Genomic DNA, 27,581 nt, shown 5'->3' on the forward strand with positions numbered 1-27,581 from the left:
CACATGAAAATGAATAGCAATGAAAAAAAAAAATTATCAACGGGATTAATTTTGCAAATACGATGAAATTGATCAATTTTTGCATATTGATTTATACCACGTATATCTATCGTGGGAAAACGTTGTGCCAAATTTTTTTTACATTTTTTTAGTGTTCGAGTATATCTATACAGAGACGTGAAAGAAGATTGGTCGGGAGTTTCGCCGGGATAAACTGAGCGAGCTAAAATTCGTGAATAAATAATTACTCCCGGCAAGTCTGCACCCTGTTCAAGCTCCTCTCTCTCCTCTTCTCTCTTGACTTACGATATAATCCGCGAAACGTCAACATGTAGATCTCCCGCGCTGTCTCGCGCAGCACAGCTGCCTGTATATATCCGCACGTCTTCCGCAGAAGCTTTTTTCATCCGCTGCGCCGCATTTCCTAGTTAATTCTGAAAATAATATTCGCTTAATATAACCTGTACATCGTGAGGATATTGCAATCCGTCACTAACGATGAAGGGATGCAAAATCAGACGAGGGGTGGAGAATAATTTTCACCACAGAAATCGATGATCGATGCGAAATTACGTTGAGTATAACAGCGCGCATTCTCGTCGGGCACAATTCGAATATATTCTGCGAATGAAAATAAACGCGGATGAGGCATGTGAGTTGCATGCACACAGATATAGCTGCAGTGTTCGGGTACAGAGGAATTCGCAATATTTGCAGCGTCATCATATCGCGGGGTTCAACTGGTAACGGCGCGAGTATATTGCGATAGAAGGAGCGCGAGTATAAACCGCGTGAAAGTGCAGCCCCGTTGTGCATTTGCACGTCGGTGTTGGCGATGGTCAACAAGCTTTAGCGCCTCGTCCGTCATTTTGTGTAATTATAAAGCAAAAGCAACCAACTCTACCCACCCATCCAGCCAACCCGCACCGAGGCTATAGCCGCTAGCTCGTTTCTGCTTTGCCATGGCTCGGCTATCCTCCCGCTGAAAGCGCGCACGGTGGCGCAGCCGAGATGAGGAGTAAAAGAGAGTCCATAATAACCGTGTCGTACTCAAACATAGAAACCCGAGTAAACTCACGAACGCGGTAGGCGTCGCTGTAACACCCTGAAGCGCGAACGTCCCCGAGGAAGGGGATCCCGTTTATTTTGGGGTGGGGTGGAAGTGGGCGTTGCCAACTTCCCCTACTACGCCGATCACCGTTTCAGTCTCAGCTCCGTGTTTCAACGTTCACGTGTGCAACTGACGTTCTTGTATCTTTCTACAGCCACGCTACGTTACGTACGTACGTGTATGCGACGTATCCACCTCCGAAAGAGTCCGACGTTGAAAGAGCGAGGAAGACGGGAGCGCGACGTGCGTAGCCCTGACGCGACGTTCCGCAACAGCGCTTTTGCCCTCGCTAAAATTTTGGCACAGTTTGCGAAAACTTTTCCGCTCATGTACATCCTAAATCCCGCTCCACCGATACCTAGAGAGCACATGACTGTGCGAACGTAGATCCTAGACTTTCGATCCCCTGTGCACATGAGAATTTGTTGTAATATGTTGGAAACTCGCGAGCCAAAAACCTATTGCCGGATTGCATTGCGTACTCAACAGATCACCGTAAAATACGAACGCCAAAATATGGTCGTCCGCGAAAACCCTGTATGAGGAAAAAATGAATCGCAGCTCGTGAGAAGCAGAGAACAGTCCGACGGATGAGATTCTCATCCTGTTTCTCAAATCTCGGAGTCCGGTCACTGTCTTACGGACAGGGTTCCGTGCGCATCGAGAAAGAGGCGATAAAAAAAAAAAAGATATGGACATTGGAGTTTTCATATTTCGAAATTTGGCGGCTCCAAGTGAGCTGAAAATGGCAAACAATTTTTTATACCGGACGAACCATGAGATCGATGCATGTGCTTGAATGGAACTGCAGGTATCGCATCTGAATCGCGTTAATAACAAGGTATATAGGTACGAAGATTTACTCGACGACGTCATGTGTGCGGTATACATTATACAGTTTACGAATATCGTGAAAAGAAACTGCTTCCAAATTCTCCCCCTCCCCCCGGGCGCGTCACCCTTCTTATTCCCCTCTCGGCTGTTTCCCCGTCATCGGATAAAAACCACCCCCACAGAGAGAGGGGTAGTGCTAATGGGCGTACTCGCGGTTAACACCCTTGAAAATCCAAAGCAGCGCGAGTTCCGTGGAACGTAAGAGATGGAGAACGGCGGAGGTGGGGATGCGGGGTTCGAGCGAGGAACACGGAGGGGGATCGCGTAGAGCGTTGCGACGGGAAAGGCGTCATATCCAACGCCCCCCGGATTGGCTGTTCCGCACCAATCCCGACCCCGCGGCATTCTCATTATCGCCAGCGACGGCTGGGGAGTCGAAGGGGCGATTTCCCCCACCGCTGAAACGGGTGGCCACCTATCCCCTCCAATTCTCAGCGCTACCTCCACTCGGCGGAACGCCGTCGTGGTGGTGGCACTCAGGGGTGGGGAGGAGGAGCCCCGACGGTTTCAGTCTTCGCGTCGCTGCCCTCCAGCATTCACGCCTACCGGCGTCCGGTGTATATCTTCCACGTTATAGTCCCGGGACTTTAGCACACCAACACCTCGATAGGTGTGGGGGTGAGCCCCAGAGGAGGTGTCAATCCTAGCGCTGCTCAGTGACCGTCGCGGCGCCACCCAAGTAACACCTTCGCCTTAAACCCGCGCCGCTGAAACTGAAACCCTTCCTTACTCACCTCATAGCTGCAGCCGGGTTTCTTATTCTTACCGCTCGCGTTGCGTACGTTGCGTTTGTTTCGATCCTCACAGGCACGCATTTTATACCATTCTCCGTGAATCGCCGGCCGTCGGAACGTGTCGCGGAGCTCAGTTTTCCGAGTTTTATTACGCGGTGCAGTGCTTCTGCGTTTCGCGCTAACGCCTCATAGGCGCTGGAAATTTTTCGAATAATTTTTTTTTTCGCCTTCATCCGAATTCCGTTATCCTTCGCTCGTCTGCAAAAAGGACCTGATCAATATTTTTTGGAATTTAATAATCCAAACCAAACTGACTGTGTCCAAGTTGGGAGGAACGAGAGTTTCTCAGAGTGCAGTTTGAAATTTCGAGTAATAACATCGGCGAACAGCGTGCAAGCGTCCCTCTTACATCTAATCAACGCAACTATGGCTTCTGAAAGTGCAGTGAATTTATTCTCACATACCCTACGCGTATGCGTTTGATGTATGATGTCGCTGACTATTTTGCTCAAAATTTATATGAGAATGAAACGGACTGAATCATGCGACGAGTCCTCGTTTGTATTACAGTGATGTGCTAATTACTGGGGTACACAAACATTCGATAACGCTCGAAGGTATTGCGAGAATACTTACCTCGATATCAGGCGTGAGTCACGCCCGATGTTAACATAAGAAATAGAATAAGCAAAGAGTGGACTGAATCAAGCTCAGCCTTCCATTCTACTCATTTTGGCCTGCACACGGTGCTGCAGTGGCAGCTGCTGCCGAACCTTTTAAACCTCCGCCGCATTCTACCTCCGTATAAGAACATTTGAACCTTTTAAAATTAAATCCCTGAAATACAAGAACTGCTCGATTGTGTGAAGGAGTTTTTTAAAAATAAAAAAACGGAAGAAAAGTGCAGCGTACAGTGTCGTGGTTATCTGCTCTCGCACGTTGCACGTACGTGAGAAAGTTTCGTCGAGATATTGAAAACGATGAGAAGATAAGGTTCAAACTTAATGAATCGTGAAGAGAGATAAATATATACAAACTGTGCAGTGCGCGAGATTACAGGTAGACGAACGCGTATGTGTGTTGACTGTTTACTGTCCATTGCCTATGGCGGAACATTCGTGTTTGTAAAATCTCAGCACGTAGCAAACGCTTTGAGAACATAGTCGAAAGAACAGTGTGGCGAATCGCTTCGTCGGTTTACTAGAGGAATCGTGTTGGAAATTGAATCAGCAATGAGTACCGCTTTGCGAGAAGATACCACTCCGATCAATGCAGGTATCCTCGGCGTAATTATATCCGGTGTAATCGCATCGATGACACAGAGCAGATTATGGAACGTGCCCACGTTGACGGTTCTCTCGACTGCCGGACGTCTGCATCAGCAGCAAAAGCAGCAGTTTTAGGCGTGATCGTTCCTAATCTTCTTACAAATTCGCTTAGCTCTTGTAAGCTCTGTCCTAAGCTTCGGCGGTGGAAAAGCTCCGGTAATACCGTGATAGAAAAAGTAAGAGAAGAATTTGGATCCAGGGAGTGCGACGTCGATCGGGAAGTGGGAATCGAGGTATCGGCTGTCGTCCTTCACCGGGATCGCCGCGGCGAAATTCAAGGAGCGCGTTAACGCCGAGCGGGAGAATCAGGGGGTCGAGATCTCGCTGGAGGCGCCAATCGCCAGCTAAATGAGATTCGAACAAGACTCGGCGTGCAGCAGGGGTACCCACTGCGCCAGCATTCCGCTCCTATTGAGACCCAGGTTCGAGGTGTCTGCATCCGTAAAGGACAGCTTCGGGGAGCGTGACGACGGGAAGGACCAAGAGTTGGAGACGAACGTGGGCGAGACTGCCAAGACGGGGATCAGGGGGGCGGTGGGGGGGCCTGGGATGGCGTACCCCGCACCGGCCGCGGCACTGAATCAACACTCGCCGTTTGCCGCAATTTCCGGATCAACGACGGGCTCTAGTCACCTCGGGAGTCATCTGCCGGCACCGGTGGCTCCCCGGCCGACAGATTTCAGCGTCTCGTCACTTTTGACCGCCGCGACCACCCACCCGCCGCATTTGCAGGGGGGCTCGTCCTCCCAAGGAAGCGCGTCGCCGCCACCCGGAGGCCCCGGGAGTCCCGCGGCAGCCCCCGAAACACCCCCGCCATTGCCAAATTCTCAGCGAGAACTTTCGCAGCACCCCTCGTCAGCGGTAGCCAGCTATTTCAGCGCTGCCGCCCTCGCCGCTGCCGGATTTTACAACCCCGCGGCACACCTTCCGCCTACGAGTTCGCCGGGACCGACGCATCACCTTCAGGGGAAGAGCATTTTGTCCAGCCCCCATCATCATCCGCACCTCAATCCGCACGGACTCACGCCACCGGGTTAGTGTTCATCGTATATACGTTACATACGTTCTCCATACTCCGTCCTTTTCGCACTGTAGAAAAATCAACAAGTACGGGAGGAATCGAACGAGCGAATCGCGAGCTTTCGATGATATTTTCAGACGAGACAATTAACCCAGTTCGTTCTCATGTACTTTATGTTATCACAATCTGCGGAGTCGGATAGTTAGCGGAGAATTAAGAAGCTGATCTATCACGTGACGATCGAAACGTACGTTATAAAGATTATATCGAATGATAATAGTGGCGAGATGCAGATTAGGGATTCCGAACTCACATGTTTTGATCACTCGTCGAAACGTGATTCGATCGGCGTTACGATCGTGCGAGGAATAATTGCGGATCGTGTACCGGCTAATAATTTTTACCTTGCTCCGGATGACGACGACTCGAATTTCTCGACGGTCGATCTCGGAATATAATTGTGCGAATGATCTGATCGAGAAAAAAAAATAATCGAGTTGAATAACATCATGAGGATATTAAAGTGCAGGATCCTGATTAGATGCTAGTAAAACAAACCGCAGATCGTACGCTATGTATCAACCTGCTAGGCCGGTTCTATATTTGGACTGTCTCAACAGACATCCGATCGCCAAATCAGATGCAAGGCACTGGAACATTCGATACTATCGTTAAAATTACTATCGAACATGCCATCGCAGAATTTTTTCATCAAAGTATACAACGATACGTATAAACGTTTCGAAATACAACGCGCAGTTGTCGTAGGGATCAATTTTTATTCTCCTCCAGAGAAATTCGTTGCAAAGGAAGCATCTCAAAAAATTAAAAAATCATCGAATCGTAACTCATAGCTGCGCTATAGTTTGTTGAAAATCACACTTGGCCACCAGTAAAAATGTATAGTTATCAGACACCGCAACGAGTGCAATGTAGATATGACCTATTCGCGGAATTCATTTCGGTATTGAGCATGCGGTGGTTTTCCACTTTCATCAGATATGTTGTTTTTTTTCAACTCGGTTATTTCTTTTTAAAAAGAGGGACTGTCGAAAACATTGAAAAGTCAATTGCAGTCACATTTGGAGTGCAAATTCACGAATTAACCCATTTATGCAGGAACATTCGACGGTATAATTATACAGACGTTCGTCTTTCAAATTATACGTGCACTTGACTCTCACTCCGTAAAATATACGGCGGATCGCATGCCCGCAAAAGAAGTCGAATGGAAAAGAGAACGAACCAACCGCCAGCTAAAGCCATTCAGATAGAGATACACATTATCACAGTTACTTGAGAAATTTAAACGATATATTACGAGTTACTGTCGATAATTAGCACGCAATTATCAGAGTACAACGGTATTTGTGTCCTTTCCATATTTCCTGAACAAAAAAATCGAAGTCATACATACGAAGCCCATAATTGAATTATATCCGCGAAATCTGAATAAACGACCGCAAATCCCGTCATGGAATTTCGGAGTCGATTAAGTCAGATTGAGATCTCCGTGATCGTGTATAGTTAGGTATACGACCGTTCGATTCCGTGCGAGTCGATCGCTACACATCCCGCCGTATGCGTTCGGCCGAAAAGTAAAGCAGCTAAAATGCGAAACAAAAAACGAGGGACACAAAAAAGTGGGACGAAAAACGAAGAACGGATAAAAAGAAAAGATGACCTGCCGGCTTCCACAAAAGTTCCACAAATGTCTTTCCGTCACTTTTCTTCGTTTTTTTTTTTCTTTCTTTTCCTCGTCGAATAACCGTTCACCGCAATTACTTGGTCGCCGTAGGTATATGACACGATCTTTCAAAGAATTGCTAAATTTCTATTATTTTTGTAAGAAAGGCAAACGCGCGTTCGGCGTGATAAAGTTGGTGCGCGAATGCATGAAATATAGCAGCATATAGATACGCGTACCTAATAGATTTACCGACGTCGAGGCGACGCGAGCGAATATACATAGAATGCGGGGATCGGTAGAGCGAACGGTGGAGCAACACAACCGGTGGCAAAAAGGCATCTGCATCGTTGCACAAAACGAATGTCGAAGGTGCAGATGCTGGAGGCATAGGTAAAATGCGCGTTGCAAGAAAACCGACGTTTCAGCGTGTACGGAGCGTAGGTTTTCCCTTGCGAGTTTTAACGTCTCGTGTATACCGATCCGCTACCGATGGACCGATGTCTCGATGACGGGGACGACGTACAGGTACGGGACACCTTCGCAGCACCGCGGGAATACGTCTCCCGAGTTTCTTCTATTTTATTTTTCGCAATTCCTATCGGTATTAAAACATCGTGTGTCTGCACGCGGTTTCTGCGTTGGCAACAATCCGCCGCAGCGGGATCGGTGCGTGTCTCTAGTATATGGAGATTACGGTGACAGAATCGTTCGCACCGTACTCTACCTGCGCTGCTCCTGCGGTACAACGCGAATGGACGTCTGTCCTAATTGCGGCCTGCACAAAACGTTTAGTAATAATTTGATACGCGATGTTGAAACAATAATTATTCTCACAATAATCTGCACTGTATGTGTACATCGTGATGTGCACACGCTCCCCATTGTCGGTACCGCATACATACCATGTGATGATAAATTTACATGTACAGAAAAAATACGTGCCACTCGCGTTATCGGTTATGGATGAAAATTTCATATGAATTATTTCTATATTTGCTCAGATCGAACGTATAATCGGTAATAATTGTTTAGAGAGAAAATTCTCTTCAAGACTGTTAATATGTAGTATCACAGCTTGTATTATTTTACATGATATATATGTCACGTGCGAATGCGGAATAGGCGTTGAATAATTAGTTGTGTGTGTAGATATTTATTTTAATTATGACACGAGAAAACGCGATTACATTATATTTCATTTGAATCGTAGAACGATAATGTAGCTGAGGGGCGATACTAATTACATTACATACATATGTATTACCTATTATACGTACACCGCGGATTAGGTGGACGTTAGAATAACGAATTAGAAATTAATGAACGATGACAACTCGTGTAATAAATACGTACACCTTAGTTAAGACTTTACAACACTAATTCTCTGGTTTTTTTTTTTTTTTCACTTTTTCTTTCTTTTTCTCTTTCATGTGTTTGCACTGGTTTATATCGCACGGTGTACGTATACACAGAGTTATAACGAGTCGGCGCTGCCATTGCAATTTTAATGTACTTCGCATTGTTTTCTGATAACTTAAAGTACGAAGATAACGCGATGCTATGCGCTGCATAATATTATTAAATATATACAATTATACATACACGTATGCCTACCCAGTGATATCTCCTACACCGCGGTAACTATTACATATATTACTGTGAAAACGTGATGTACTTTCAGCCAGATAATAATGCAATACAGTGGTATAAGGCGCGTAATATTTATGCTATATATAATTTATATCTAAACGTTAACGTAACGCCAGGGTGATAATATATAAATATCTTGTTAATGCAGTTTTGTACACATTAGTCGTGTACATATGTACATATATAGTTGAACGCGTATACATATAATGTTAATAAAGTTATTAAAATTATGTAACAACAATTAACGGGACTGTAAAAACTTTCGCGATCGAGATATATAGATATAAATGAGTATTGTGTACTTGTACCGCTGACATATACCAGCATTTTTTGATCGGAGTATAAACCTCTAATTGCGGTATGTACTGAGTGCAGCTGTCGATGGTAAAATAATAAACGAATCAAATGGACGCTAATGAATAGCATAAAGCGCGTGAATCACTGTAGTACGTCCGATTCGAAGCTTCGGATATCATCAATAATTTCGTCCATGATGCACTCAGGTGTGACTCGCATGTGCCTTCCGTCTCGATTTATATTCGGCGGAATTTCGCGATATTGATTTTAATTCGAGTCTTCTCGTATAATTATATCGCAGGTTTCGAGAGAGATGATATCTGGCGAATGAATCAATTAGCATCGATGTACGTGTGTATATACGCAGAGTTTGTATACCGAAAATGGTGGATATCGCGGTACTGCAGTGGCATCGAGTTACGGTTTTTAGAACGGTGACGTAACGAAAAGTGATGCACATGTAGGTATTACGTGTAACGTTCATCTATACACAGACATCGTTGAATTGGAAAACAATTGGAGTCAATTAATTAGAACAAAACGGCGCTGATCAGATGCAGCTTATTTATAAAGTTGTAGCCGACGAAATTACGTGTATTACATCCGCGATAAAATGATCGCAGAATTTCACATTAGGGAGTTTTTATTTTCCCTACAAGATACAATTCATAATTAATTATACAGAGTGTACGTATAATGCAATATTCCGAGTTAGATGCGCAAATTCACGGACTCTGGACTACGCAAGCAGTTCAATTCTAACAATTATAGTGTGTAGAATTAATTCGGCGTTCATTTTACTTCGTACGCGACGATATGTATAATTGAAACGGCGTTACGGAATAAAATTCTCCAAGATGGTGGCGCGCCGCAATATCCAACGGAAATCGACGTTGCCCATACAGCCTAAAAAACAATTTGAGCGCTACATGAATCACCTTGTTATTTATTAACTCGACTGCAGAAAATATATTTAAGTATACGTATGCGTATATAATTTTTGTGTATGCACGTCGCGTTTACACTTGAACGAAAAAAATTATCTCATTTCGTATTTTACGCGTTCAGATTTATTTTAGAAGTTTTCTTACACGTACATTTTTCTCTTCTCTTTATTTTTTTATAATGTGCCTGCTGTGATTGAATGTTTTTTTCTTTTATTGTCAACGGAAGAAACAAATTCAACGAGATTATGTAGGCAATTTTTATGATTTTTCACGAGGATTATATATTCATACGCAAGTATAGGGGAACGCGGGGCAATGTGGGGCACTTGACGAATCTATGAGAAGAAAATAAAAAGAATTTTTAATCCAAAATTTTGTTTGAGGTCCTTCTCGATGATTTTAAACAAATTTTTACAAAATTTTTGGGGTACCCCATTCTGCCCCGCTACCCCGTACATCGCCCCGCGTTCCCCCACATCGTAATATACAAGGGATGTGATGTATTTCATGTAACGGAGAATCCGCGATCCTTTTCCCCCCCCCCCCCTCTTTTTACAAGACTATGACGTAAAAAATATAATCGTTTAATATATACACGCGCTGTGAAATTAATCTCGAGTGCGGAATGTTGATTGCTTCCGCGGCGCAGCGGCTGCTGCCGAGACTTAACGATTTAACTCTCGTTTTTATTTGAATAGAAATTTTATATCGTCAAAAGAATAAATAACGCTCGGGCTAAGATCGCGAATTAAAACTGTCGTGATAATCTCTCGCGCTTCAGATGTTATGGAAATTTGAAATAACCGATTGTTTTCTCAATCATCGAGGAGTGCGGGCGTGCGTAATTGTTATGCAATTAATATTTATTTTCGGGTTAGTAGGTGGTGGTTCGCTCCGCGGGGGTAATTCTGTATATACACGTGAAACGTGTATACTCGTGTACACCTATGTACGGAAATATTAATTGCGCGTATAAAATCAGCGACGCTACCGGAGCGCGCGTAACGCCTCCCGCCGCGCTCGCGGACGACCCTCGATCTGGTTGTCATGGCGCTTCGATGATAAAAGTAATTATGCATACGGTATATATATATACCCGCTTTAATACCGCACACACAGAATGTATATATATTTTACTCCATTTGCAATTCTCGGTAGCGATGGCGCCCTCGCGAGGCCCTAACAAAGTATTAATTGTTTTACATGTCCGCCATTTCAATTACAACATCATCCCTTTCGGGTATCATATATGCAAATATAAACCCTCAGCTGCCTCGTATCTTCTTCGACGGGACATTCAACTCCGTTATCGTATACCGGCAAGCTTATAATTATATTATTCAATACCGTTAATTGCGATCAGCGAGTTATAATCCTCCGCCACTCGGCTGCGAGGAAATTTATTTACCACGCGCATCTTACAATCGGTAGATGAGGTACGTCAAGTTTTTTTTATTCGTTAAAAATCAACGGATTAATTCTGATTGTATACTCGAAATATTTCGAGAGGATACGTGTATATCAATGTCCGAAAGTATGATTTCAAGTCCTGAATTAATATAGGAGGTACCTTATATTCTTTTAATTGTTTTTTTTTTTGTTCAGCTGTTGAGAATTTTTTACTTCAGCTATACAATACGGGATGATATAATTTTTATACAGCTGGTACAATGATTGAATGAAAAACACGAAGATCGCTGTGACATAACTGCGTTACCCTCGTGTTCCGAGCGATAGATGTCACGCGTAATAATAGTTGTAACATATTTTCTTGCGAAGGCAGCGTATCGTTGGCGTGCCTGAAAAATGAACGGCTGTCAAAATGCGTTTATATCTATTCTGGAATAACGTTGAATCGTCACGATCAGATTTGCCGGCGATGTGGATCGTAGAGAGAGTGAAGAGAAAGAACGGACGAAACACAAAAAAGAACGTCGCCTCGACGGGCAAATTTAATGAACTTCCGTTGAATCGTTCGAAATTATTTTTGTTCCAGGTCTGGGCCTAGGTCCCCACACCCCGGAAGAGGCGCACGCTGCCGTTTTAGCCGTGGCAGCGGCAGCGTTGCACCATCATCACCATCACCAGGGCGGGCCCGGTGGTGGAATGAGGCCCCTGAGGCATCCGATGCCCCCGGGGATGCTGGGTCCTTCCTTACCCCTTCCACCGCACCACCCGCTCGCGGGTCCTCACCACCCCCTCGTACCGCCGCATCACCCCGAGGAAGACGGAGTCGTTGACGACCCCAAGGTCACCCTCGAGGGCAAGGAGCTATGGGAGAGGTTTTACAAACTCGGGACGGAGATGGTCATCACGAAAAGTGGCCGGTAAGCGAACTGCGATTAGCAAAATTATCAACTACTATCGTCCGCACAGTTTTTCATCCGATCTATTTTGTGATATTGCAACGTCGAAGTAGGGAAAAATATGTGACCGAATTTTCGACCGTAAGAAATAATTTTTTTTACCTCAGTTGGAAGAAATCGATCGATCGGTGAACGGTCCAAAAGACCGCCATATTTTTTCCCTCCTCGACGATAATCCGAGATTTCGAACGCCATGACGAAATAGGAAACTGAAACTATTTTTTGTTCGGTCTCCTTTTTTTCCCGATGAAAATATTGACCAACATCAGTGCGTACGACTCGTATGCCACGAGGGTAATTCTTAAACAGATGAATATAGAAAAAAAGGAGAAGATAAAGAACTTCATCAAGAATTACGGTGTCAGCTTTGAAAACATTTCCAATCTGGAATCGAGCCGTTGTTTTTCCGATCACGTGCGCTTTTCGTATCACATTCGTCCACGTCTGCGTCTATAGAGATTAAAAATAGCCCGAAAAAACAAACTCCTTATCCGACTCTATCAATATTACATCGCCAGCCATTCGCGCGTCACGTATGCACCACCTTCATATTATACCTGTACACACCTCTTCGAGATATGGTAAATATTTTCTCTCTATTTTGCGTCTCCGGAATATATAACCCCGGAAGTTATATATACTCCACATATCGGTACAAGGGCGCGTTGCGGATACCACCATGTACACCGCACACTTTCCCTGCGCAAAAAAAAAAATAAAAGCAAAGAACGGAAAAAACAAAAACGAAATAAAAAGAAGTTCAGCCTCGGGCGCGTGGAATATTCTCGAATGCCGGGTACGCCGCCTACACTCATATACGAAGCAGGTGTAATAGAACCAATAAAAAATGTCTCTCAAAAAATCTAACGCTCTCCAGTTTATTTGTTTTATTCTGACGATATGTAATCATAGTATCGCACCCCGTAAAAATTGATCGGTGAAAAATTCAACACGTACGTCGAGAAAACTGTCATCAGTTGGACGCGGGTATTCCCGTTTCTCTCTCCAGGGTTTCACCACGCAACGTCAAAATTACGGTAGCGTTGTCACCTCTTGTGACAGACGCGTCAGCGCATAATCGCCGGTCGATGCGTTGAATGATGCAAAATAATAATAGCCACTTACGACCGAGTTCTCGCGCACGGGGTTTTCTACCAGCTTGTATACGTAAAAGTAAGCGTGTGTTTCCTACTCGTATTGAAGACTGAAAAAGATCGTACGTGTCGCGTCGTTGTACCGTGGTGTACAGCTGCAGTACGTAACGCGTAGCTATCAATGCATTGCGCGATATTCTTTTCGTCGATGTTTTCGATCACCGCCGTTTGACAAACGAAAAAAACCACTCGGAGTTGACCCCGAACCGCGCCACGTATATAGTAGGAGGTAATCGATGCGAAATAGTAATCCGCCAAATCACGTTATAATTACAAGACACCCTCTCGAGTAAACGTTCTGTTATACTTGTATATATCAGACATGTGCAATGAACATTTATGTGATTCGTCGTGAGACGCGTACGTGTATTTTTATCATATTTCATACGGCTGTGCGATTCCGATGTGCATCTATTCTGTACGACGGAGTCCTTGAGGTCTTGAATCCCTTCGTCCGATATATTTCCCGTTGCACGGTGCACGCGGGTAACGCGCAGCAGACCCGACGGGGGTGCGTCGTGCAGTCGTTTACACACATGTACGCGGGGTACACACGACGCGTGTAAAACATATCCCGCGTATACGCGCTTACAGTCATCATTCGCAGGCCGCGCACACGCGCGCGTTTGCCTGCGTGTGGAATTCGTCACTGCATACCAGATCGAACGCACGCGTCGAGAGAATGATCGTCGAAACCCATCCCTCCCTACCGGTTCGTTCGGTTTCTCATCCCTCGTATATACGTATCCGCGCTTCCCTCTCTTTTTTTCCTTTCTTCGAGTGGGAATTTTCGTTCGGTTTTTTTCCTTTTCTCCCATTCGCTCTCTCCCGCACGCCCGATGCACTTTCTTCGTCGGGCAATTTTCCCTCTCTCTCTCCCTCTCTCTCTCTCCCTCTCTTTCTCTCTCACCCCCTTGTTTCTCTCCCTCTGTCTCCCCCGCGTATCCCGGTTGCACCTATAACCCCGGCTTTTTCTCGTAGTTTTTCCCTACCGGCGTCGAGGAGAGTGTCGCCCGCTACGAGGCCGCGCTCGCTCGCTCGCTCGCCCGCCCGCCTTACACCCCGTAATATTCCGACCGTCCTTGTTTTAACCCCCGGTACCTCGACGCCCTCGCGCGGCCTATACCCGTCTTCGTTTATCCCTCGCGATCTCCCTAGGGTCGCGGGGCCCGTATGGTAATTAGCCCTAGTAGCCCGGTGTACCTATATAGGCAGGCAGGCAGGCAGGCGGGCGGGCTACGCTGCAGAGCGCGTGCAGTGCCACCGACACCGAGTAGCGAGCGCACCTCGCCACCCGGCCGACTCATACAACAGCGTGTTACGGGCACGATCTCCACCTACACGGGGCGCGTACTCTCGCGAACTCTACGCGACGCACATACACGCCTCGGCACGATGACTCCGCAGCGATAGCTGCCGATGATGCGGCGCGCTGCCTTCGTTATAACGGGGCTGATACGAATGAACGGGTGTACGACGTCTCCACCCCGCACCTTTGTATCGACACTTTTTTACGCCTCGTACTCCTAGGTAGATACGCGCGTACAAGAGACACGCTTTCTACGTGTAGACGCGATCGCGACTTAGCGGGGGAGCGAGTTCGCGGTCCGCGCCACCGTGCTACACCCTCAACCGCCAACACCGGAATACCTCGTATATATGTATATGTAAGCGTGCGAGCTTACGGATGCTGGGACGTCGCGTAGGTCGCGTAGGTAGTACGCGTAGGTACGAAACGGCGACGTCGTCAACCCGCGGCAACTCTCGCAGGATGGAAGCAGAGAGAGACGTTTCTTTTTCATACACGTATCCGTAATCCGCGTGCGTACGTACGGCGGTTGAAGCGACGCCGAACCGACGACACCCGCGCTCGCGGTTGTCAGCTAATGCGTTCTACCCGGTGCGACGTGTGGAGCGACGTTCGTACACGTATACGTGTGTACGGTAGACGCGGCGAACGCGGCTGGATATATCCATCCATGCGCGATGTACGAGATCTCTTATACCCGTACTTACTTCTCTCTCTCTCTCTCTGTACGAACGCATATGTACGCGCACAATACCCGACTACGATATATTCTCTCACCGCACCACGATGACGGGGTAACAATTGAGGCGTCGCGGCGCGGCGCCCTTAGGCGACTTCACCTTCGCGTAAATTACCAGCGAGATTCTCTTATTAGTTAACTCGTCGTTAACACCTACGCGTGCGTGTATACGAGCGGGGTCGTATCGACTGGTTTGAAAAATTAGAAAACCTCTCCGCGAATCACCCTACACCTCGATCGTATACCGAGGAACCGTCGTCGTACGCGTCGAGTTATTCCGCTGCGTTTTGGCCGCCGAAAAATTAAAGAATATCCCTTAAAGTTGACCGATCGCTATTCGTATGTAGTACGAAGGGTAGAATGTACGTTATACCTATTTATATACATATGCACGCGCTCGATCGCCTATAGAAATTTTTACTCCCGTACGGTACAAGTATATAGAGAGTTTGTTGTGCGGATCGCCACTTGTGTGCCGTTGCGGCGATATACCTATACGTGTAATAGAGAAAAATTCCAAGTGATTTATTGACTCGTTTCCGTGCGTCTGAAGCGTACTACGGTACGTACGGTGCACGGCACCTATCATCGCACATACGTCTACTTTATACTTTATAATAGTTAAGTGCAATGCGGTGCGGTAGGCGTTTCTGCAACGCGTTATACGCTCGTATATAGATATACACAAGCGTGCACGTATTACATGATGTGCATGTAAGTCGCGTGCAATTTTATTTTTCGTATACACCGCACTTCGCGCAACATACCAAGCGAATGGGGGGTGCTTGATGATATTTTTGTTTTTCCGTTACGTAACATTTTTTTTTTTCTTTTTTTTTTCTCGTCTCTTCAATACGTCGTACACGTGTGATTGTACGAATTACGTCCGACAAAAGCTCGTCAATTTTGCGATCACTCTTCTTCATTCTCGTCTCCCTTCCTCTCTCTCAAATTCGATCGGTCGTATGTTTGACTTTGGGAAATCGGGAGGATGGATAGCCTATACGGTGAAGTTGGGAGTGAAATAAAACGTGAGATTATAGATTTTGTTGAAAAAAAAAAAAAACAATAAAAGGAGTGTGAGAAATATGGTACACCGCACGATGAAAATATGTATATACATATGTATATGTATACGTACGAGTGGAGATATGCAAGGTGTGTATATAATATAATAGGTGGTCGTGTATACGTACGTGTGCTTAATATGCAAACCCGTGAGGTTCCGTAAATCAATTTATATCTATAAATCAAATACCCTGCAGTAGGGAGTGAGCAGTGAGCCGACCTAACTCAACTCGACTCGAGTCCTCCTCGTTCACTCGCTGTAACTCCGCGTATACCTATGTATGTATATGCCAGCGCGTATAGGTATACGTAGAGTATTATAAGGACATTAATACGCGACACGCGGACTACGCCGTATAACGTACACCGGGCGTCGTAGGCATACGTACCCGTATTTATTGAAAACGAAAAAGAAGAAGGAGATTCGAATGAAAAAATGAATAAATAAAGGAGACCGGTATCATCGCGAAGGGTTATTATATGGTTATAGTACCTGATAATTACAGATTTGGTATCTCTTCGTTCGGCAGCATCTGCTCTTTACGGCACATCTATATAACCCTATCATCCGGTGCATTCGGGGTATATACTTACTCACCTACTCGCCGGTGTGGTCTTACGCTCTACGTCTCAATACGACCCTATCGCGAGATTTTCTTCCCCTCCGCCGCGCTCCTCCTAACTCGCGCCTCGATCACCTGTAATCGGCAGGTATGATATACAACGCGTACCTCTACTATACGTACCTACGCACATGTACGTATCGGAGCATAGAAATTGAAAAAAAAACGAAAGGAGGAAGGACGAGGGGGGTGGTCGCCACCGCGACAGCGAGTTTCGTTGCTGCTATGCAGAGTTTGCTTCAGTCGTAGGTTACTTCATCGCGATACTTCGGTCCGAATGTGGGTACGTAAGAGGGTTGTACGTATGGCGGGGCGAAGTATAGCTGCGAGAGAGAGAAAGAGAAAGCGAGAGAGAGAGAGAGAGAGAGAGGGAGGGAGGGAGGTAAATAACTGGTAAATAACCCGGCACATATAACCGGGAGTAAATAACGCAAGGGCCACCTAAGTATAGGGTTGGCCTTAACGATGTTTGTTTTATACATTGGCAGCCTCTTCGAACCTGTAATCTTTCTAAACGAGATATTACCAGACCCGCTGCGAAACCCTATACGACACTGTATCCTCGCCTCTCCCCCGTCCCCCGCCCCGCTCCTCTCCTCTCCGCTCCTCTCCTCTCGCGCCCTTACCTCGTCTCGATGCCTCCGTCCGGAACGAGAACGGGAACGAAAACGAGAACGAGTCCTTGCGCTACAGTCTCGTCCCGGACTCGCTCGATTGGAGCCCGACGGGCCCAAAAGTGCCCCCTCCGCTTTACCTCCCTCCCTCCCTCCGTACTCCCATACGGTCCACACCTCCGAGCGTCTCTCCCGGTCAAATTGCCAGCCATTCATGGCCAGATCGCGCGCGAATATCGCTCCCAAAACCGGACGAGAACTACCGACACCGGTGGGCCCGAAATATCATCCGTACCGCGTAGATACACGTATACGGGGGAGACACGATGAATTTTTCGTCAACGATTAAGAAATCCTCCCCTCCCTCCCCCGCCCGACTGATTTCTTCCGTCTTCTTTATTCGGGCAATGCGAGAGAGATATAAGAAATTCGGTTCGTCCAAAAACTTCTTTACGATCTCGAGTGAAATCGGGTTAAAAATTATTCCATACACTCAACACATTCGAGAGGAGATTTCGGACTAATGTCTTCTGGGAAACTATACGATAATTACATAATGCGAGCGTTATCTCAGTGGTATCTCGATATTCGGATTCACCGCACGTATTTATCATACTTTTACGCACACGTACCCGCATAATTAGTTCATCGCGTTGTACCTGTACGCACAGTCGAATTAGGATAGCGGATAAGTAGTTTGCGAGAGCAACTGCTCCGGCGATCGGATCTCTTAATTACATTTGGAAATAGCACTGCCGGTGATTACACTCGTATACTTATACCTAAGTATATATAGGTAGGTATATTTAGTCCGGGGGGGCGGGGGATGGGGGAAGACGGGGAAGACGGGGAAACCTGCACCGCTATTCAAAAATTGAAATATTGTACGCACACTCGCGCGCATACACCTCTACCTCTACAATGTGTGTAGGTGCTCAAAAATATACTCGGCCCATATCAACCACATAATTTTCTCATCAAGGATTTCGACCCGTCCCATTATTATAGGTAACTAAAATGTATTATACACGTACGCGTACACGTATAGGCGGTATGTATACGGTTATTTCTGTGGGATGATGCGATACCGTGTTATATGCTATGCACGTTTTACGCGAGGGTCAAATCACGCTCGTTTCTACGTACGCATACGGCATTGTATGTACGTACACCTACCTGTTCATAATTTTCGCCATATTTTTCTTTACCTTAATTTATTTATTCATTTATTCCGAAATCCGCGCCACTTGTGTATACATATGTATATCGGTGATACGGTACAGTAAAAATCCTACGAATTATGTGTAAACGGTTGATCGGTAAATATTTATTTCTAAATTACGTACCTAGGTAGGTATATACGTGTGTGTAAACAAATCTTTCGACAGTGGTGATACGCGGTATGTACGTACACGTGTATTATTTGAGTGCATAACACAGTTTTCAAAGTATCGCGGAATTACCGAATACCTACAACAGGTTGCACCGGCTGATTCGTGCAGGAATTTTAAGCCGTGGTAACTCCGAGCTGTTTCCACCTATATAGACCGTTTTTGTTACCTTCCTTCCTCTCTCTCTCTCTCTCTCTCTCTCTCTCCACCCGATATCCCCGTGCACCGCGCGCCGTCGCGCACGAATTTGTTTCGTTAAAATTATCAAAAATCGAGAGACCGGGCTCGTTCGTCGATCGACCGAGTATTTTTGACGAGAACGAGAGGAAAAAATAGAAGAAACTTCGAAGCGATAAAATTGGAAATAAGAAGAACGATCCATGACTCGAAGAGCGAAACGAGGACGGAAGAACGATCGAAGATCTACGTAGATACGTAGTCGCGGTATGGATTTACCCGCGTTACGTACAACGCCTGCCTATTTCATATTTTGTACCTCCGCGGTGACGAACACACGAGGCCGTTGCACATAAGGTTCCCTTTAGGCTTTACGCGCTCGTTCGCGTGCTGCAGCTTTGAAAACCCGCATCCGCCACGAAGCGTGTTATACGTATGCATACGTACGCGCGGAGTTAGTGTGGGTGATGGAGGGTAGATGCTAGAGAGGGAGAGAGAGGGAGAGAAAGAGAGAGAGAGAGAGGAGAAATACCAATACGATCGAAATTTTACGTGACGCTTGACGATCACCTGCAACAGCTTCGTAGGAGATGTATAGTACCCGCACGGTATACGTATGTGCGTAACAACGATTGACCGCTGACGATCGATTTGTAATAACGACGTTGAAAAAATTGGGGTTAACAAAAAACCGAATTGGAAAAATTGAAAGACGCGATTTTATTCGCGTCGTCGTCGTTGAATCGCGCCTAATTTTTTCAATGACTTGTGTCGAGGTTCGTTGTTTTTACTTCTCCTTTTTCGTTTATTCGAAATTTGTAATCTTATTGGAACCCCGAACTCGAATTCACTCGAATTTAATAACGCGACGTCGCGATATGATACTTCGTTCGAAATCGCAGAGTCTGGTTTTCCGGCTTGCAGATTTTCAGGAAAAGAGGGGGTGGAGAGAAAAGTTGCGATAGACGTTGAACTGTTTTTTTTTTTTTTTTTGTTTTTTTTTGACATAATTCTCGTTCGAAAACTGAATGGTGCAAAAGAAGTAAAAAACTTATTAGTAAAAAAAAAAAAAAAAAAGAACCGAAAAGAAGAAAGAAATTGAAAAAAAAAAAAAAAATGACTGTGTGCAGTGTTAAAATTAGAGAAAAAGCGTTGAATAGAGGCACTCGCGTCGAGCTCGCAGGGGATGCAATGGGGTTTTGAACCGACGTATTCACGTTCACCGAGAAACAAGGAACGAAGCGAACTAAGAACGAGAAACTAAGAGAAGACCGGGTCGCGAACGTGTGCGAGAGTATAAAGTATAAACGTGGCTCCGGGCATCTTGGATTCTCACCGCAAGAGAGAAGAGGACGGGTACCTTGCCACCAACCCTTTCATTATCTCACTCATACCCGTCACGTCACGTCTTCATCGCACCCATTCCTCTTTTCTCTCCTCAACATCTCCGCAGCCCTTCTTCTTTTTCTACTTTTTTACCTTATTTCTTTTTCATTTCTTTTTTCATTTCTTTTTTTCATTCCTTTTTTTTTCTCTTCACATTCGCTCGCGCTCTCCGCGCCGCGCGGTAGGATATGGAATACATTTGTACATGTAACGTATACACATCCACTCCGCTACATCGCCTCCCATTCGGCATACATTAGATTAGTTTATTTCTCATTTCTCAGGATAGATGGAGGACGTGTTCTCACATACGGTAGTCGGCCGCGCCAGCCCTATATCCAGTTTTTACTTTCCTTCTGATTTTCGGACGCGCTCCACGTCCGGATAAATTATTATCTCACGTAATACGTAGGTGCAATATTATTAACCCGTGCAACGAGGAAATGTCGTGTGTTTTTTATTTTTTTTATTTTTTTTTATTTTTTTCACGCAGCACCTATCATCAGCTTTTCAACGATTGAATTCACATGTTACCCGCATACGTGCCGCAGGTGCAGTCGAACCCTTTCACCCTATGGTCAGATGATAATCGCCGGTTAAAATAAGTAAAACAGATCCGCACGCACCTCATCGCTCACATATTTATCCGTTTCGTTTAATATCCCATCGATATCCTCGTTCGCCGATGTCGGTAATTTAATTTTTTTTCACTCCTTTATGATTTTTTTGTACAAAGTAAACGAAAGCGATCAATAAACCGTGTACAAGTCATGCGTGTGTTCGAAAAATTTCACATATCTCAATCAATACTCATCGTTCATCTCATCATCTCCCATGTATATTTTACGTATAGCATCGTGCGTCGCGTCGTCGCAATGCAGGAATTAGAATGCAGAAATCTGCGTGAGTTTTGTCTTGTAAGGAAACGAATTTTCCCCTGTGCGGTATATCTGCAGATATAAACTCTTGTTCTGTATAATTACATATACAAAGTCGATTTACCGGAGGGTCGCAACGGCTGGTTATCGCTTAAATACGAATACATACGAAAAACAATTTCCTGTAGCTTTTACGTGGCTACGTAAAATTTTATCGATATACGTACGGTGCGCACGTGGTGGTGCTGCACCTTGTCTAATTACACGTTCGCCGGTTTGTCACTCTGTGTACTATGCAGATTGCGTTGTACGAAATACACAGAATAGATAGTCCGTTATCTGTACGTATACATATACATATGTAAAGGGTATATTTCAAACCAGTATTGTACGTTTAAAGTTCTTCACGCGTTTTGTGCAAATTTTCACACGGTGCGACCTATTTTTTCCCGATATGTACGTTTACACGAGTTCAATGTAATTATACAAAACATACATGTATGTATATACGTAGGTACGATTACGCGCGTACGGCGGTGGTGCACCGACACCGTTTAGATTACGACTCGGTTGACGCCTCGCGAAAAAAGAAAAGTAGCGAGAGAAAAAAAAAAAGAAGGAAAACTTCTTCAGATATACGTGTCGTCGTTTTTCAGTCAACGTATACCTACACCGCACTCGTGGGGATTATCCTATTTTCGAAAGACACTTTGATCGCAGAATTGCGAATTCAGAATGACGGTTTTATTGTATGAAACGCTGTCGTATAAATTGCGGCCGAGTTACCCTCTCGAAACGTATATTCCTTTTTTTTTCCATTTATTTGATTTATTTTTCGACGGTGGACATCGTCGATCGACGTCGATGGAATAATTTTTGCAAACATTTTATCCCGTGCCGTGGAGAAACTTACTCACCGCTCCGCACACATGTATGAATAAATCGGAAACTCGTACGCATATCCGTGCATAGGAATTACCATACAATGTGACATGTGTTATAGAAATTGATCTCGTGTCTCATGTCTGGCGTATACGTATAGTATAACGTAACGCGCCCGAGGTATAGTAATCCTTACGCGTATGCAGTTGGCTTTTTTTTTCACTCTTTACCCTAAAAAATGTTAAATCCGTGAACCGGGGTACGGATCTGGATTAATTTTTCTTCTTCTTCTTTAATCCGGGGAAACTTCGGAGCCCGGTGAAAAAAAGAGGTGCGACTTTAAACGGTATAGTTTCGGATTATTCAACGACCGCAGTACGGGCAGTATATGTATAGCGCGGTATAGCGGACTTGAGGTTAGCTATGAATTGGCCAGGAGGTGCGCGGGGCGGCGGCAGCCAATTTCTGAATGCAAATAGAAAAGGGTGTCGCGGAGGGTGAGTCGCGCAAATAGAAAGCCGTAGATGTGTCGGTATAAACTTGTACATAGCCGCGTGTGTTCGCGTCAGCGTAACGGCTACCCACCCTTCCCTTGTACGTACGTACGTACGTATACGTGTGTATCGCGGGTACAGTGCGAATTCTATGCACACACATATATATATATACATACATATATATATATTTACAATTCTGAAACACGAGGTATACACACATTTTGCGTTTTGTGCACCTGCATCACCGCGAACTATACCCACACACGCACAATGCGGAGCTAGGAACATTCGTTCATTCATTACAAGCTCCGATGGTTCATTCATAGTATCGCTTTTTCATCATACCACTTTCCGCTATTTCTACAGTGTTATTCATGATTGCGCGTGTGTCCTAAACTCCGCAGGGTTGAGGTCGCTACGGATTTCACCCCGCGAAGCTTATCGCTTGTATACTTCCACCTAAGCTTCCCGCGCGTTTTTATTTCCATTTATTCGTTTGATTCAGCTTTTTTCCGGAGCCTCCGTCTCGACGGGATCCGCGGTAATATGTTCGCGAAGTGTGCGCTCTCGCGGGCAGGCGTTAAAAACTCTCGCTTTTCATCACCTCGGAGATCCATTTTTTGATATAACCACCGCTGATTCCAGCCTCGCGCTTGGCCTCGTTTTTTACTCCTCTTCGAAAGCTCGCCTACCCCGTACGTACACAACCCTCCCACCCCTACCCGGGCTCGGAACTTTAACGAGTGCTCGATAAAATGTCTAACCCCGGAAAATTCTCGCGCGAAATATAACCGCGAACGAAACTGCGACGGCTGCTGCTGCTGCTGCTGCGGCGTTAGCAGCTGGTACGGTGTACGTACGTTGCATAACATTATATACGTACATACGTACGTAGCGAGGATACGTTCGCGATCTATAATTCGCCGGCGGCTTTTCTACGTATAGGTAGCGCACATGTACCGAGTTACAATCGGCTCACACGTGTTGCGCTCGCGAGGATCGAGCTGAGGCCGCAAGTGCCGATAGAGTCATCGGGCGAACGCTGCGAGATAGGAGAGCAATTTATGGATCAGGGACAAAACGAGGGTGTTGTGCGCTACTACGAGATCGGAATATTTCGTGACTCAAATTGTCGAAAGCTCATTATTAAGCGAGCGGTGGTAGCGGAATTTTTTTGACAATTTTTATACCGCCTCGCGACGCGGTGCCAAAGGAGTTTTTTAAATTCTGGTCACAGCATTTCACTATAGCGAATTCTAATGCGATCGAGAGCAACGTTTTAACGCCGTGTACAATGACGGGCGGCAATTTTTGGCGGAACTGAAAGCATGGAAAATTTTACAATCTTCGTCGTGATTGAAAAGAAAATTATTTTCAATCGTTTTCTTTTCGATCGATCGGGCAGTCCGTGACTTCCGGTAGATATATTGATATTTACGAGATTTTCACGCCTTCGTAAAATATTATGGAAATCGTCGTTGAATTATTTACACATTTATGTGTTTGAAAAGATTTGAATGGATGAGAAAAAAAAAAAAGAAACTTGGGAATAAAATCGTTGTAGCTAAATATCCGTCGAATATTTTTTCACGCCGTCTTTTTCTTCAGCCTCTCTTTAAGACCTTGTCTTATTTATGCCCTTTTTTTTTTTTCGTTTATTTTATACTCGTTTGAACCTATTTAATTGCACCGCTCGACCCGTCGCCGTTTATAATCGCTTCTTTTGCATCGTCGCCGTTGAGTCCATTATTTTCAACTTTGCAGCGTAATTTCCATATCGGAGGACTTATTATAAACTCCGGCCCCGAAATGGAACGCGTATTTTGTTTTCTTTCTCGAAATCTTAAGATCATATTATAATTCCTTCTTTTTTTCAATGAAAATATATACAGGTATACGTATACCATACATACATCGCGAGTGAAACGCGTTTGTACTCACACAGTTCGTTTTCCACTCGGAACAAGTTTGATCGTTTAACATCCCGGAGGAAGGTGAATTTCATCTCGAAACTTTGACTTATGGAAAAACGAAAGATGGTCATTATATCACCTGGTTCCTTTTATTCTCAGTTTTTATTTTGATTTTCTTTTTATTTCGTCTTTCTTCTGTTTTTATTTTTCCCCTCCGTGGCGAGCCTCGGGACAGAAATTTCAACGTCGAAGCTAGGCTGAATATAAAGAAGTGTAGGTATGGATCCGGGCACAGGCAAACCGGACTGCTGTCCTGTACGGGCAGAGGCAACTCGGCGTTTATAGTCCTTCGAGAAACAAATAATAATTTAGTGGGCGGCTCCCGCCTTCCAGACCTCGACCGAGCTCCGGGGCCCTAGGGCCCTTCGACCCCCTTAATCCCTCGCTCTCCCTCATCCCCGTTCCCGTTCCCATTCCCATTCCCATTCCCAGTCCCATTCCCCCCTCCACGCACCTACTTCTCTCATCGTATAAATAACGAGTGGCGCCAGCCAAACTTACACCATCGCATTATTATCTACCGCGTTATATAGGGTTGCCCTGTAAATCCACACGTGTGAAGACATCTCTCTCTCTCTGCACAGGTATGCGTGTCGTACACGCGTATGCGTGTGGATCGGTTATCCCGCGGTTTCAGATGTGATCCGGAGTGCGTAGCGCGTAAGACGTGAGCGTGAGCGTGTGTATCCAGAGTAGGTTTTCATGTGTTCAGCTTCTTATTAGGCGAGGTTTCTCAGGTGCGAGAAGCGTCGAGCTAGCTCGGAACGTAATAGAGCGTAATTATCGTACGTACGCGTTGCGAGACTATATCCTTAAATAGCGTAACCTCCGGTTACCTGTAATTCCCACAAAGGTCAACAGCTACATTGAATCTTCCACCGTCATTATCGTGCCCATATAGGTGTGTACATATGTAATATACGACCACATGTGTCCGATACATATGTAACGTCGATCCGTTTCTGAAGTTGCAATGTACATAAGAATTTCGTCAGTTAAAACAATCGTCGCGCTCCAAGGATAATCAGAATTTTTCTTCTCTTTCTTTCGTTATTTGCTTTCTCTATACCTTTATAACCCTTTTCATTTTTTATTTCGTTCGTCAATTTTATACACCGCTTTGTGATTCGAAAATCATTTCCGTCGAATGACGTATACCTGTATTATACGTATACACATATAATATACCTAGAGCGGTTTATGTATAGGGGTGGGATTTATTCGGTGCTTTTCTACTGTCGCGTCGCGTTTGAAATGCGCGGTGGTCTCTGAGACATTTTTTGATTTTCTTTATAAACTTGTTTTTTGTTTTTTCCTTCCTTTTTTTATTCTTTTTTTTTTTTTTTTTGTTCCTCCGCTTCCTTTATTTATTATTGTTTTTTAGTCCCTGTCTCTCTCTGCAGTTCAAACCGCGAAAGTGCAGCCAATCGTGTAATTTTAGATTAAACGAGGCCCCGACCTAAAACAAAGGGCGGGCGGTCGGTCGGTCTTTTCGAGACAAAAAGACAAAGAGACAATGAAAGGAGAAGACGAGAAGACAAAAGGAGCGAGGGACAGAAAATACAGAAAAATAAAGCACGAGGAAGAGCGAGAGAGAGAGACAGAGAGAGAGTGAAATGGAAAGGAACGGTATAAAGAAGGAAAATCAAAAAAATCGAAAAATTAAAATACATCCCATACGTGCGGACGCAACTTTGAAATTTCTGCGTTGACCGCTTCAGCATGCACACCGCTTATATTATACTTCAGAGACGGAACGCTCCGCTGTACGTATACGTATGTGTGTATAAGCCATATACGAAACGTACGTATGGACCATAAGACGAAACGCAACGCTGCTCACCGCAGGGGTCCTCGACGGAGAGGATCTGGCTCCGGGACCGTTGGGACTCTCGGGACTGAGACCAGGGGCTATCGGTGTATCCCTATCAGTCCGCTCATCTGCTTCCTCAGGGGCCCTTGAGTCCCACTATTCGAAGCGAAACGCAACAGATATAAACCCAACCTTAACTGCTTTACGAGGATCGTTTGTACCGATTTGTTCGACGAGGGATAACTTCGACTCGGTTAGCCCCCAGCTTCTTCTCTCGCATACGATATATTCGGCTCACGGTGTCTCACCGGTCTATAACCGAATGCCCACTCCATTTTCGATCCATAGAAATTTCTGGATATTCTCCGTGATGAACTTTCAAACATTGTCGAGGGTTATTTCGTGTTCGCTGGAGCGTTTTAGTTCCAATCGATTCATTCGATCTGAAATATTAATTTTCATAATCGAGATGCCGATAAAATCTAAAATTAACTTTCGTTTTCATCCGACGTTCACGGATTTCATATTCTTCTGCACGATAGTCGAATTCGTTCTGAAAACTTGATCCGAAAAAGTTCTTCCTTCAGTCCGGCGTTTCACTCGGGTTCAGAACCCCCTCAAACGTTGCGTGTGCGTAGCGATTCTAGAAATATCTCAATACGTTTGTTCGGATAGCTGATATCGTATGTGCCGCAGATACATATCTCTACGTAACGCATTTAAACGGTTGCAGAAAAGGATGTAAACAAATCATTGGCGAGTCCGCGGCGGCGATCGTTGGCTGTAGCGCGATAAAATAAATTAACTCGAGGCTACCGGAGTTCTCGATTATTTTAGCCGAGCGCTAACGACGCGTAATAAATTATCGTTCCCTTCGATTCATACCGCGCGCGCGTTTATCGGTATGTATACTATACGTACGCGCGCACCCACACCCGCGCGGAATCCGGCGAACACGCCGAGCGCGCCTATCGTGCATGCATACGCTCACGCTCTAGCGTAGCGCGTATCCGTGCGTGCATGCATGGCTGTACAGGTA

At 45.2% G+C, this 27,581-nt stretch overlaps 1 protein-coding gene across 5 annotated transcripts in view; it reads left to right on the top strand.

The window, feature by feature from the left end:
* The first annotated feature begins 2,530 nt into the window (after nt 1–2,530).
* Nucleotides 2,531–27,581, top strand: part of LOC105685329 (optomotor-blind protein) — a 69,179-nt gene continuing 44,128 nt past the window's right edge. For all 5 annotated transcript variants that reach the window (XM_012399313.3, XM_020851282.2, XM_020851285.2 and 2 more), the window contains exons 1-2: nt 2,531–5,100; nt 11,669–11,999. In XM_012399313.3, coding sequence (XP_012254736.2) covers nt 4,416–5,100; nt 11,669–11,999 — 1,016 coding nt within the window. In that variant the 5' untranslated portion in view covers nt 2,531–4,415. The remainder of the gene's footprint in view (nt 5,101–11,668; nt 12,000–27,581) is intronic.

The sequence above is a fragment of the Athalia rosae genome, chromosome 2 (genome assembly GCF_917208135.1).
Source record: "Athalia rosae chromosome 2, iyAthRosa1.1, whole genome shotgun sequence".
NCBI classification, from domain to species: domain Eukaryota; kingdom Metazoa; phylum Arthropoda; class Insecta; order Hymenoptera; family Athaliidae; genus Athalia; species Athalia rosae.